Source organism: Neltuma alba, unplaced genomic scaffold (assembly GCF_004799145.2).
Source record: "Neltuma alba isolate B1F8T4 unplaced genomic scaffold, ASM479914v2 tig00011283_pilon, whole genome shotgun sequence".
Classification (NCBI taxonomy): Eukaryota; Viridiplantae; Streptophyta; class Magnoliopsida; order Fabales; family Fabaceae; genus Neltuma; species Neltuma alba.
Genome location: NW_021635992.1, coordinates 164437 through 178279, shown reverse-complemented (window position 1 = coordinate 178279; position 13843 = coordinate 164437). Strand labels below are relative to the sequence as shown.

Sequence of the window (13843 nt, the reverse complement as noted above, 5' to 3'; positions counted from 1 at the left end):
TGTTAGCTCTATTTGCTATCATATTTGGATAGCATGAGACTTGCGTCACCCAAATGGATTTTTCTTTTTAACTAAAGGGACAAATACTAAAACCTTCCGAGGCTCCCCCCCCAGCCCGAGGCTCTCATATTATTGGGCTGTAAGATTATGACTTGATTTTATTACCCATCACAATAATAAAGATCATAATATTATGATGGAATTTGTATCGATGAAATATAATTTTAATAGTTTAAATATAAAATTTTAAAAGAAAGACAAAAAAATGATAGTTAAATTTAAAAATTTTAAAATAGTTATCCGAATAATGAAAATTCCTTTTTAATCTCATATGACTAAATAAGGATTTTAAAATTTACTAAAATGATCATATTATCATTTTTTTAATTTTCTGAAAATTCTGTTGTTAATAACAATACCAAACTTATTAATAATATTAATAAACTTGTTAACCGTATTATTAAAGTTGTAAAATTTTTCATTTATGATCTCATGACTAATCTCTTAAAGTGTCAAAAGTTTCTAATATCATATTATGAATGATATTACGCAAGTTGTTAATATCATTGTAAGACTTGTTAACAGTATTATTGAAGTTGTAAAAGTGACTTTTTTTTTAATTTTCTAAAAAACCTATTATTAATAATGATACTAAACTTATTGATAGTATTAATGAACTTGTTAACTGTATTACTCATGGCAATTTGATCATTTTAGTAAATTTAAAAATTGCTATTTGGTCATAAGTGATTCAAAAGAATTTGACTTATTCAAGTGAATATTCAGAAATTTTGAAATTTAACAATCATTTTTCTATCATTTTTTTAAAAATTTTCAACTAAAAATTCTAAGTAAAAAAATTAGTTTTTTGAACAAATGAAAGTTAAAAATTATTTTTCAGATTATATATGCATTAAAATAATTTTTTAAAAGAATAAAATTAAAAATAAAATTGAATCTCGACCATCTAATCCAATCCAAATTATATCTAAACGCAGTTCAATCCGTTAGTACCGAAATTCATTCCATTTGAGATGACTGGCGAATTGAACAAAATTTAATAATTTAATAATTTATAAATAATTAATATAGGCCAATATATTGCCCGTAATTTTTCTCGGGTAAAAAATCTTGCTCGAAATGTGAGTATTGCTTATTGTATCTTTTGAAACGTTGGCGCCTGGGCACAAAGACAAATGTTGGTGAAACTTTAATTTTTTTTAACTAATTTCTTTGCCAACATTTTTTAATTAATTTGGAGGTTTTTTTTGTCAGAAAATTAATTTGGAGTTTAGAAACTATCTTTCTCAATTTTTTTAACTTAAAATGAATTTCTTAAATATATTATTCAACTGATTTCCTTTCCCTCCTCCAAAAAGAGAGCAACTTATTCGATTCCTCCCCTTAAAAAAAAAACAACAACTTATTCAAAAAAAAAAAGACACAAAAATGATACTTGAACTTGAAAATGTCAAAATGGTCACTTGAATTTGCAAAATCTCAATTTAGTCACAAGTGACTAATTTTGATAATCATATTGCTCTTCATTTTATTTATTATTTTTCAAAAAACCAAAGCCCCATTGGCTGACTAGTCAGTGAAGCTCCAGCATCAGCGGTGGCGGCCATCACCAAAGCTCCGGCAATCGACTGACAATTGGTCGCCCAGAGCTCCGGCAGTCGAAAACAATTTTTTTTGAAAATTTTTACAACTTCAGTATAACGGTTAACAACTTTTATAATGTTATTAAAAATTTTAGTATAGCAGTTAATAACAAATTTTTTGAAAAATTTAACAATTGGTCGCCTGAGCTCTGACAGCCAGAAACAATTTTTTTGAGAATTTTTACAACTTTAATATAACGATTAACAACTTTTGTAACGCTATTAACAACTTCAGTATAATAGTTAATAACAGGTTTTTCGATAAATTCAAAAAGTAGCATTTTTACAACTTCAGTAATGTCGGTGACAAGTTCCATAACTCTATTAACAATTTTAGTATGATACTTAACAACAGGTTTTCTTAAAAAAATAAAAAAATAGCATTTTTACAACTTTAACAACTATTTTTTTAAAAATTTTTTTTACAATTTTAGTATAACGGTTAATAACTTTTGTAACGCTATTAACAATTTCAGTATAGCAATTAATAACATGTTTTTCAGACAATTCAAAAAGTAACATTTTCACAACTTCGGTAATGTCATTAAAAAATTCAAAAACCTATTGTTGGCTATTATACTGAAGTTGTTGATAGCGTTACAAAAGTTGTTAACCATTATACTGAGTTGTAAAAATTTTCAAAAAAATTGTTTCCAGTGACAAGAGCTCCGACGATTAATTGTTGAATTTTCTGAAAAACCTATTATTAACTGTTATACTAAAGTTGTTAACAATATTACAAAAGTTGTTAACTGTTATATTGAAGTTGTAAAATTTTTTTTAAAAATTGTTTCCAGCCGCCAGAGCTTTAGCGACAAATTATTTAATTTCTCGGAAAACCTATTATTAACTACTATACTAAAGTTATTAATAATGTTATAAAAGTTGTTAACTGTTATACTAAAGTTGTAAAAAATTTTAAAAAAAATTAGTTGCTAAAGTTGGAAAATGCCATCTTTTTTGAATTTTTAAGAAAACCTGTTGTTAAATATTATACCGAGGTTGTTAATAAAGTTACGAAACTTGTTAACAGCATTACTGAAGTTGTAAAAATACTACTTTTTTGAATTTATCAGAAAACCTGTTGTTAATCTTTATACTAAAATTGTTAATAGTGATACAAAAGTTGTTAATTGTTATACTGAAGTTGTAAAAATTTTCAAAAAAATTGTTTCTAGCCACTAGAGCTCCAGTGACCAATTGTTGAATTTTCCAGAAAACCTGTTGTTAACTACTATACTGAAATTGTTAATAGCGTTACAAAAATTATTAACTATTAGACTGAAGTTATAAAAATTTTTAAAAATATTGTTTTCAGTCACCGGAGCTTCGATGACTAATTGTTGAATTTCTCAAAAATTTGTTGTTAACTGCTATACTGAAGTTGTTAATAGCATTATAAAAGTTGTTAACCATTATACTGAAATTGTAAACATTTTCAAAAAATTATTTTCGGCCGCTGGAGTTTCGACGACCAATTGTTGGCTGATCGCTGAAGTTCCGGTAGTGGCTGCTCCGCCGACGCCAGAACTCCGGCAGCCGGTCGGCCAGTGGGGGTTTTGGTTTTTTTAAAACAATAAATAAAATAAAAGGCAATATGATCATTTCAGTAAATTTATAAAGGTCAAATTGGTTACTTGTGACTAAATTAGGATTTTACAAATTCAATTGACCATTTTGGCATTTCCAAAATCATATATAATTTTTGTGTCATTTTCCCTATGCAAAATTTGGTTTTTTCAATTAAAATCAAAATTTGGTTTTAACCACCATGCATAACCTTGACAAACATGAAGCTCCCAACTTCCAAATAGTGGCGAGTGGGGAAAAATAAAAAAAAATGAAAAAGGAAAAATAGTTTTATAAAAATATATTAATTAATTTTAATGCTTCATAGTAAATATGATCCTATAGTTCTTTTAACACAAAAACATTGGAGAGAATGAAATACCTCATGAATTTCCAAATGATAAATAGATGATTTTGACTTCTCAAAACAATTATAGAAGTAGTCAAAATAATTACAAGAATAGTCAGCTTGACTTATTTGTCTTTTTAAAACTCAACAAATATGTTTCTGTCATTTTCCCAATATATTATGCATTGGTCTGTTTTTCCCAGTGAAAATGAAAAATTCTGGAACAATAAAGTTGAAATTATCATTTTTCAATTCAGTCATCTAAGAGTTGAAAATGACAAAAGACGGAGTGATACTTGTTTTGGTATTTTGCAATATAATTAAGTGAATAAAATGTCCTTGTATCATATTTGGAAAAAAAAAATCAAACATGTCATTGTCAGTATATTTCTTGGCATTGGCTATTTAAAACTTGTTATTATCGATTCACAACTTATTAATAAATAACTTATTATTAGGAGTGGAAACAGGTTAGACAGCCTGTCAGGAGTTTATGACTTGGCTTGCATTTAGCCTAACCTGTTTTCAAAGAGAAGCAAGCCCGGGTGTGTTTAACTTTACAGGCCAAGCTTAGGCTTTTTAAGAAGCTTGTTAAGCCGGCTTGGCCTGTTATAAATTTATAATTATAATATATGAAAAAATTAGTTTGTAGTAGTATTATTAATGTGCTTCTTTAATTTATTTTTTAATTTTAATATATAGTTAATGGCTTAATGCTTCCTTGGATTTTGAGGTTTATTTGACAAGTGAAGATAAAAAAATAATTTAAAATAATAAAATCAATAAATAATGTTATTTTTAAGTTTTAAAAAAATAAATAAAATAGGAAAGAAAATTTTGTTCCAAGAATGATAAATTAATTAACTTATGTATTATGGTAATTAAATTATGACACCCTCATTATTCATTGTAAAATTAATAATTTGTTTTCCCATTTATTTGTCTTGATTTTAATTTTCATTTTGTACTTAAATGTAGTCTTGTTCTAAATTTTAATAAACAATTACACCTAGTTTTCAATAATATCCTTGTAAATTATAATTAAAATTAAAATTAGTACTTATGATACTAAAATTTAAATAAAAGATAATATTTAAAAATTAATTATTATGTATATTTTTTTTTTAAATTTTAGCTTTTTTTTTGACAGATCACTCTGTAATTTGAATTTTTTAAAAAATATAGACTCTTTAACATGTTTCAAGCCAGGCTTATGCTGAAAAATAAACCTGTAACGGGTTACAGACTAAGTTCAGGCTAATGTGCTACAAAACAAGTCTAGCATATTAAAAATAAGACCTGACCCAGCTTGTTCCCACCTTTACTTATCATTATCAATATTTTTTTATTATTTGCTATTTAGCACTTGTTATTACTAGTTCAAAACTTATTAACAAACTTTTTGATGTAATGATATTTTAGTTATTTAATTATATTTACAAAATACTAGATCAGATATTTTTTTTCTGTCTTTTTTATTCTTAAAGGTTTGAATTAGAATATTACATTTTTAAAATTTTTTATTTATGATTTTTCTCGTGAAAAATGCAAAGGAAAAAAAATTAAAGTATATTTTTAGTCTTTTAACTTTGTACTCCTCCAGTCCTTAATATAAGCCCAAATTGTTGAGTTTGTTTTAATTCTAAATATAGGACCCATTTCTCATATTTATCAATTTTCTCTAAATTATCCCCATGGATACTTCATCAACTATAATCAAGTAGAAGAGGAAGATGGGGTATTATTAAGAAAGATAATTACGGTATTTTAGAAAAAAACGTGTCATATTTCTTATAATTAACTAACTTACTTAACTTCCTTAATATAATCAAATTGGTTAAATGGGTCTTATATTAAGGATCGGAGGAGTACAAGTTTTTAATTTTATTTCTTAATTTTAAAACGTATACTTTTAGTCATTTAATCCCAAATTTTTTTTTAAAAACGATGACATTAAAATCTTAAATGTTGATAAGATATTTTCAAATACTAACATATTAAGTTTAATTTTCAAAACATTCATAATTGTTACAAAAAATCATTATCAAATCTTAATGATTTTAGGATTAAAAGATCAAATATATATTTTTTAAAATTAAAAAACTAAATTAAAACCTCGTAAAAAAAATTAAAAGAGCAAAAAAAAAAACTGGGAGGGGCGTAAACAACCCCCGGGTAGAGCCGGGAATCAGGGCTGGCTCGGCCCTTCGGCCCTTCAAGGCTGGCGGGCTTAAAAGGGCCGGCCTTCCATAGCTGAAATTTTAAAAATACCCCAATTTGCTAGGCCTGGCTCTTAAACTATAGGGTCAGGGCCGACCCGCGGGCTTTTGGCCCGTTTAAGAAAAAATACTATTTTTTTATATTTATCATATTTTTTAATAAAAATATAAAAATAAACCAATGAAATTATTAATAAAAGACATAAATATGACTAAAATTAAGTCATAAATATAAAATATCATCATATATAAATATTCATTAACATATAAGAACATCTAAAACATTCATTAACAAGATAACAACATCTAAATTTTTTATCTATAATGCAATTGTGCAATAAATAAACACTATCATTAATCTTTTGAAACTTCATCATCACTATAATTAATTACTTTTCTTCATAAGTATGCTTTTCTTTCGTAACAAAAATATCAAGTTTTTCTTCTTTATAAGAATTTTATTTTTAAATTTTGCAATCTAACTATTATTTTACTTTAATGTGAGAAACATTGTTGTTGAAGCTCATGAATTTCTAATTCAAATTATAGAATCACAAGTTATATAAGTATAAAAATATTCTATTATCAAATATATATATATATATATAGTTTAAAAATATCAACGCATATAATATAAATCAAATCATTATTAAAGTCCAAATTAACCCATTTTTTAAAAATTTAATTGGATAAATTATTGTCTAAAACTAAATTTAATTTTAAAATGATAATAATAACTAAATATTTGAAATATTATTAACAATATAAAAAATTAATAACATTAATATTATATAAAAAATTTAAAAAATAAAAAAAATTATAAAAGGGCTTAAAAGGACCGGCCCGCGTGGCCCTCCAGGGCCGGCCCTTTTAAGTTTTCGGCCCTCCAGGACTTATTTCTCATTTTAAGAGAAAAATATCAAGTCCGACCCTTATAATTTCAGGGTCTAAACGGACCGACCCGATGGGCTCGGCCCGTTTTTCCGGCTGTGCCCCGGGGAAGAAAAAGGCTTGTATAAATAATGTAATGGCCTAATGGTCCAAATCAAAGTCTTCGATCTATCGAACGTCACCAAATTTTCGTCCAAACCGCGAAAGCTGCATTCATCCCAGCCCCACACCCTTCCTCTCAAGCCTTCTCTCTGTATTTCATTTCAATTTTGTTCATTCATTGCCAAAGCCTGAGAGCTCAATCTTTGAGGATTACGACTTACTGAGACGCCCAGAGAGAAAAAGCACTGTGACCTTGTGTCGGGCGAATCTCGTTTTACTAATTCAACAATGGCGTACGTCGATCACGCCTTCTCGATTTCCGACGAGGATATCATGATGGAGCCATCTTACGTTGTCAACAACAAACCTCCCATCAAGGAGATCGCCCTCGCCGTTGCTCTTCTCTTCTTCGGAACCCTCGGTATCATCATCGGTTCAATTATGACCTACAATCGTGTCGGCGGTGACACAGCTCACGGTATTCTTTATTGCGCTTCCTTACCCTTCCCTTTTCTTGATTTTCATCAATTTTAAGTTTCCATGTTGATTATTCTTCTCCCGATTCAAAAAAGAAAAGGCTGAATTTCTTTTTAAATGAAAGGAGCTGACATTTCTAATAAACTTTCATATGTTTTCCCATCTTTCTTGAAAGTTATGGAGAATTAATACTCTCTCTGGATTTAATTTCTCCCCTTTTGATTGTATAATTGGTTATTGCCTTCTTTGGTGGGTGGAATATTTTGGAATTAATCGTCCAACTGAGGGAATTTGAAAGACCTATCTGATATTATCTAGTTCAGCATCCGTTACAGTATTATTAACTACTAGGGGCTTTCTAACCGGTTGAGTTTATATTCAGGGCTTTTCTTTGCAATACTGGGAGCCATCTTGTTCATTCCGGGATTCTACTATACGCGGATTGCTTATTTTGCCTACAAGGGATACAAAGGGTTTTCTTTCTCTAACATACCGCCTGTGTAGCTGTGTCCTATATGTCAAGGTCAAATATCACTCTGTACAGATCGTCAAGGGTTGTATGTTTTTTCTTATCTTGTTTGTTCTCCTATGGTTTTGCCGGCAAATAATGTGTATTTACATTACAGGTGCTCAGAACACAGACCAAAAAAGAAAAAAAGATTACATCTGCTTGGAACAATATATACAACGCTGTTTAAAATTATCTTCTATATAATATGCTTTTATCTTCTCTAAATCGCTATTGTATTTTTACTCAATCAAAATATGCGATGAATACTGAAAGCTAGAAGGTTTAATCTAAGGCCTTTTTTCATTGTCCTTTCTTGAAAATTCTTCCCCGTTTCCCCCTTTCTTCTACTTTTGCAATCTCTTGGCTATTGGAAATGTATATTATTTCTAGGTGACTTGTAGGGATGACTGAGACGTTCCTAATGTAAAATTTTTATGCTATTTTTTTTTTTGGGCATCCTCGATTAGCTATGTGGAAGTGATTTTACGATGCTCTAGATAAATATACGAGAGTAATTTTTGCGCGACTTGCTTGAAAGTACTTTCTTTAAGTGCTTCTAAGGGGTTCCCAAACTCCCCCGTAGTATAAGTGGCAGGTGGTCATAGGATGGGTCCTTGATATGCCATCTGTCTGCCAAAGTATGTTTGCATTTTTATCCTTTAACAATATGTTGGTCACTTATCATTTGGAGGTAAAATCTGATCTTGCTTGAATTCATTCAAAATTGTTTGTTTTGGTTGTGTATAATGTAAGCTGCCAATAATCAATGTCAGTGATATTGAGATTTTTTGGAAAACTCTTTATTTTGTTTTTTGTTGTCTCTTTTATCGTCTTGGCGGGACATTTGACTCCCCCTTATTCATGTTTTTTGGGTTTTCTAGATATATATACATGTTGAGATATGCAGACAACCGGCAGAATTTTTGGGAACACTCTTTCTCCCTGTTTTGTGTTTGGTTGTCTCTTTTATCTTCTTGGTGGGGCATTTAACTTCCCTTTATTCTTGCTTTTTCTGGTTTTTTATATACATATGTGTGTGTGTGTGTGTTGAGATATGCTGACAATCGGCGAAATTTTTTCTTGACTGAAATTTACCCTCCTCACCTTCGGCAATACATTTGTTTTGATTGAGGATGTCATTATAGCCTTGGCCTCAGTTTATGTTTTGATTGTTGATTTCCTGTCTGAGATTTTAAAGCCCATGTTTGATATCAACCTCCAAGTATGCCCAGTAATGATAAAGGTTTTGTGAGCATAATTGCTCCAAGGCTCAGATAAATTAGCCATTGAAGTTTATTAGGGCTAGGGGGTATTTGAAGTCCTATCTAAGTTTTTCAGGGCAAGTATGATTTGAAGCATTGAAATTATAAGGAGTAAACTTTATTCTTTTAGCTATTGATTGGCTGAATTGGTTGTTTAGGACTTTATCACAAGATTTTAGTGTGACAGCTGTGGCTTATTTGATCTCTGGAGACAGATCATAACATAGATGATTCTTGCCTTGTTATAAATGGAACATATGTCTTAACCATTTGCTCCAGCAATATAACATCGATTTGTTTTCATGTTCAATATGTTAATGGAGTTAGAGTACCTTGGTAGCTTGAAAGCAAATGGTGGCGGGATATATTGACAGTGAAATTACTATGAAACTGCATCATGTAAGAGTTTGATAGAGTGGTCATTTTCTTTCATGCATAGCGAATTTGTAATTAAAGTATTTTAAAAATTTGAGTCATAGTTGGTAATTATGACTTGAAAACTCAACTTCCTCCAAATATATTTAGTATATAATATATTATTTATTTCAATGCCCGAAAAAATTGATCTTAGAGACAATTGTATGATACACATAGATGCAAATAAAGGATCTTAAAATTTTTTTGAGGTATCAAATTGCAGATATATATTTGTTTTTCTTCATTCATATGAGAGCTAGAGCTCCTCAAAGCTTTCTGCCTCGTATGCCTCGACTTCCAGAGTTTTTCTTGTCTCGCCGATTTCAAGTCTTCCTCCTGACATTTTCAGATATCTTACAAGTTAGTAATCCTTTCTATGATTAGTTCAATAAATTATCGGCCAATTGAACTAATCCTTTCTGCATGCTTCTGGATGATGGTTAAGACGCCAATCCTGCTTCTTGATGCTACTCTGAGGTCATGTATCTAAGACATCATCAGAATCTCAAGTGGTTTCTCTGATTTTGAAATCCAATTCCGGAGTTTGCAGTGTAGCCTTCTATCTTCTTACAAGAAAGACTGGATCGACATCATCAATTCAGCTGGCAGCTGCCTTGCTTTTTTCTGCTACCCCACATGAGCAAATCACGGATAGTTATACCTCAAGAAGTAGTTTTGGTGTCTTAATCAATTCATCTGGTGTGATTTGAGCTTGAAGCAATCGTAATGGGGATTTTCTAACCTTGCGCCAAATCTGTGAACATATGGTGTATAAGAGGTAAGACCCGAAATGGGAGAGACTTATAAATTGTGGGCGTGGTGGGCGTGACACGAACTATACGCAGGGAGGTTTATTGAGGTGATATGGCTTATTCATGTGATTGAAAAGAGAAATACACCTCACAGAAAGTCGTGATGATATTTATACTAGGACCTCTTATTTTTGAAGTGTCTGTGTTTACGAGAAACACAAGCTATGCTGGTTATGGGATTATCGTCCTAAAGTATCCTTGGTCTTTTTTTTTTTTTTTTTTTAATTCTTAGTTTTCTACCACCTAACATATGGGCCTCAGCCCGAAACACTTGAGGCGAGGTGAAGATGCAGGCATACGGCTAGTGCGAAAAGATTGGAACATCGTTCTTCTCTTTTGTTTGGGGTAATATTTGGATCTATCGACTATTTTGCCTTGTCTGATTTTTTTTTTCATACAAAAAAAATTTAGGTGAGTTGAATCTCAAGAGCTCACCAGTGCATTCTTTCAGACTCAAAAAATGTTTGTAGAGATACTTACAGATCATTTGAATTCACAATTTTGTAGGTTATGAGTTGACTTTTTACCAAATTGACCAACTCTTATTGTGTTGTCTGATTTAAAATAGAGAGGAAGTTTCTTGATGTAATTTTTTTTTTTTCACAAGATGGATTTTAAACTAAGAAGAATTTTTTTGACCAAAACTTAAAGTAAGAAGAATTCAACTCTGCTATTCGATCGTTTTAATCACTATTGGTAATTATGCAAATTTTACGTTTTTTTAATAGATGTGCTATCGTGTATAAAATAATTAGGTTTTATATATATGCCTATCGTGTCCATGTAAGTTTTGAATATTAGTGAGTTCAATAAGTTGATAATATGCTGGTAAAAAAAAAAAAGTTATTGATAATAATACCCCTTTTCACCGCACGTAAAGTAATGGAACTCGCACTGCTATGATTATTGATAAATGCGAGCAGCTTCAGCACTTCAGCATCAATTTATTTGAATTAATAATATGGAGCAGATCAACAAAAACCATTGACTTTGGGCTTGCTTGTATTTATAATTTAATTACTTATAAATACTTTTAGGTAAGTAGAAATAAAATTTTCCTCACATAAGTATTTTGTAAATTATAGATGAAAAGTTATCTATGAACCATTCCAAATAAACTCTTTTAAGGATATAAATCTTCTAAAGTGCTTTAAAAAACATGAAGTTAAAGAGATGCAGAAGAAGAGAAGGGGCTCCCAGGCCTCTTAAATTTTTTAAATTTCATTATAATATATTTTTAGAAGACCCTTTCTCCATCGTGCCTTCGCAGTTATGGAGTGTTTAGGATTTAGGGAGAATTACATTCAAATTCTAAAGAAAAGAAATTATTACTAAAAAGTCTCAATAACAATTTGAGTAATCTGTAATGACAAGTTCTAGAGTAGAGAATGATAATCTTTAAGATTTGGTTTGTAAGTTTTTTCTTCCCTTAAGATTTCATTGTAATTCTCTCTAGGATTTAAGTTTCAATGCGTAGACGTAGTAAACTTTATTAAATCACACATGGATATGTGAATAGTACAACTTTGTAAAAGATTTGATTTAAAGTATTTCTCATAACAATGGCAACGTATCAAAATATATTGCCTTTAATTTCCTGAAAAGTTTAACGAGATCTCTCTAATGAAGCTTCATAAACAAGAGATCCTATTCACATCTCTCTCTATCTTTACATACATATATGCGTGCATGCATACATATATGTATATTTAATTTTGTATTTTATTTTACAAATGCATCTAAAATTTGTGACTAACCTAAACAATCTGATGGCCTAATACGTAATGTGGTTAACTCATTTGTATAGCAAAAATTTTGATGAATCAGGTCCTAAGTTTCGAAGGGCCTTGCTTGGATCATTCAATTGGAGAGTCCAAACTAAAATTTTTCTTACTCACCTCTCACCGCAAGGAGAATTTATAAATTAAAGTTGTTACAATTTATCAGAATCACAGCAAAACCAGTACTCGTTCCCACACACCAATTTTAAAAAGAAATGACTGACACCCAACATTTAATCACAGTTCTTTTGTGTGTGTGTGTGTGAGAGAGATATATATATGATGTCGTTGCAAAATCTTCAATATGGCAAATAGTTAGTACTGGTTGAGAATTGTAATATCTAAAAACCCTAATTTTTAGATGACTTTGGAGGATTAAACCTAATTTTGCATGACATTTCGGTATGCCCTTTAATTTATGTGAAAGTTGTAGAGGCACATCAAATCCAACTTCTTGCAGGAATATACATGGTAGGGAGGTTAAGAGAATGGTATACATATAGGTAATAATTGGTTGTCTAATTGGAAATGGTTAATTAATTAAGCTTGTGGATCTAATTACCAGCTCTTCTAGAGTTTGATTATTGATTTTCATATCATGACAAGATCTAAAATTCCAGAAACAAATAAGACAAACTAATAATAATTGCTCGTGGTCTTGCTCTTGCTGTTGGGAGAGGGGGTTAGTTAGTCCTCCTTCACCAACCAGTATTAATTATTAAAGACGCAAACTTGCACACAGTCCTACATGCTCTTAAATTATATAATTAACCCATGAAATTTGAGAGAGCATAGGTTTAAGTAATTAAATAATAGGTAGCATGACAAAATGGAATTGTGTGTGTTGTGAGATGCATATAGAAGAGGTACTATATAAGCAAATGTGGACACACTGACACACACACCATATAAGCAAATAATGTAACAAATGTGGGAACACACTTTATAGAACAAATTGTCAAATAAAATTTACTTGAAAAATTCCAAGATAGGCGTTGATATATCAAGTGAACGATTTACATGAGTATGCATATTACAACAAAAAAAAAAGTTTACGATAGAAATTAAAAAAAAGGGGAAAATAAACATCAAATACCTTGCAAAAATCAAAAAGACAAAAAAAGGAATCCAAATAAGGAAAATGTCCAAATGGTCATTAGGTATGAATATGTGATTTTCAAGTTTTGCTAAAGTGACTAAAATGCCCATGAAGTGAGAGAAAAAACAGCTGAATTTGAAAACACTCAGAACAGAGCAAGACATTGAAGCAACATGTGAAAGATGAAAGCTGAAAAGAGGAAGCTTGGAGCAACACATTTAACGCTGGAAAGAGCAAAGTGTGAGTCATTTATCTTTTGAAATGCTATTATCTTACTCCTCTGACCATCATCATTTTGCAAATGTTGTTCATTTGGGTAGGTTTTGCTTATGGGTAAGTAGATTTGTAGTAGGAAAAGGAGTGAAGTGCAGTATTACATAAGTGAGTAGAAGTTAATGATGGGGTTTGGGTTCTTCATTTTTATGGCTTTTTATCGTTAGATAGGGATAGGTTTGTTGGTGAGGAGGGTTTAGATTGAGTATTTGATGAGGATGAAAGATGACATATTAGAAATGAAAAAGTGGGGGCAATGATTACATGCTCATGAGGATTACATGCAAATAATAAGCATAAGATGATTAGTGTTGTTAAAATCAATAGTCTAGTTGTGAAATCCTATGCTGAAATTGTTAATGAAAGAAGAGTGTGTGTGTGTTCAACACCATGCATGTTGATGAAAAATGATTGTTC

At 30.3% G+C, this 13843-nt stretch overlaps 1 protein-coding gene across 1 annotated transcript; it reads left to right on the top strand.

The window, feature by feature from the left end:
- Window positions 1-6880: 6880 nt before the first annotated feature.
- On the top strand, window positions 6881-9593 carry LOC114711205 (transmembrane protein 230). The gene is made up of 2 exons (XM_028895569.1): window positions 6881-7272; window positions 7654-9593. The coding sequence occupies exons 1-2, from the start codon at window positions 7083-7085 to the stop codon at window positions 7773-7775; spliced, it is 312 nt and encodes a 103-aa protein (XP_028751402.1). The 5' UTR covers window positions 6881-7082; the 3' UTR covers window positions 7776-9593.
- The last annotated feature ends 4250 nt before the right edge of the window (window positions 9594-13843 follow it).

Bases quoted from the DNA above. Each gene is read 5' to 3' on its own strand.
- LOC114711205 (XM_028895569.1), top strand. From the start codon at position 7,083: ATGGCGTACGTCGATCACGCCTTCTCGATTTCCGACGAGGATATCATG. The intron at 7,273-7,653 runs GTATTCTTTATT...GTTTATATTCAG, and splicing joins CGGCGGTGACACAGCTCACG to GGCTTTTCTTTGCAATACTG.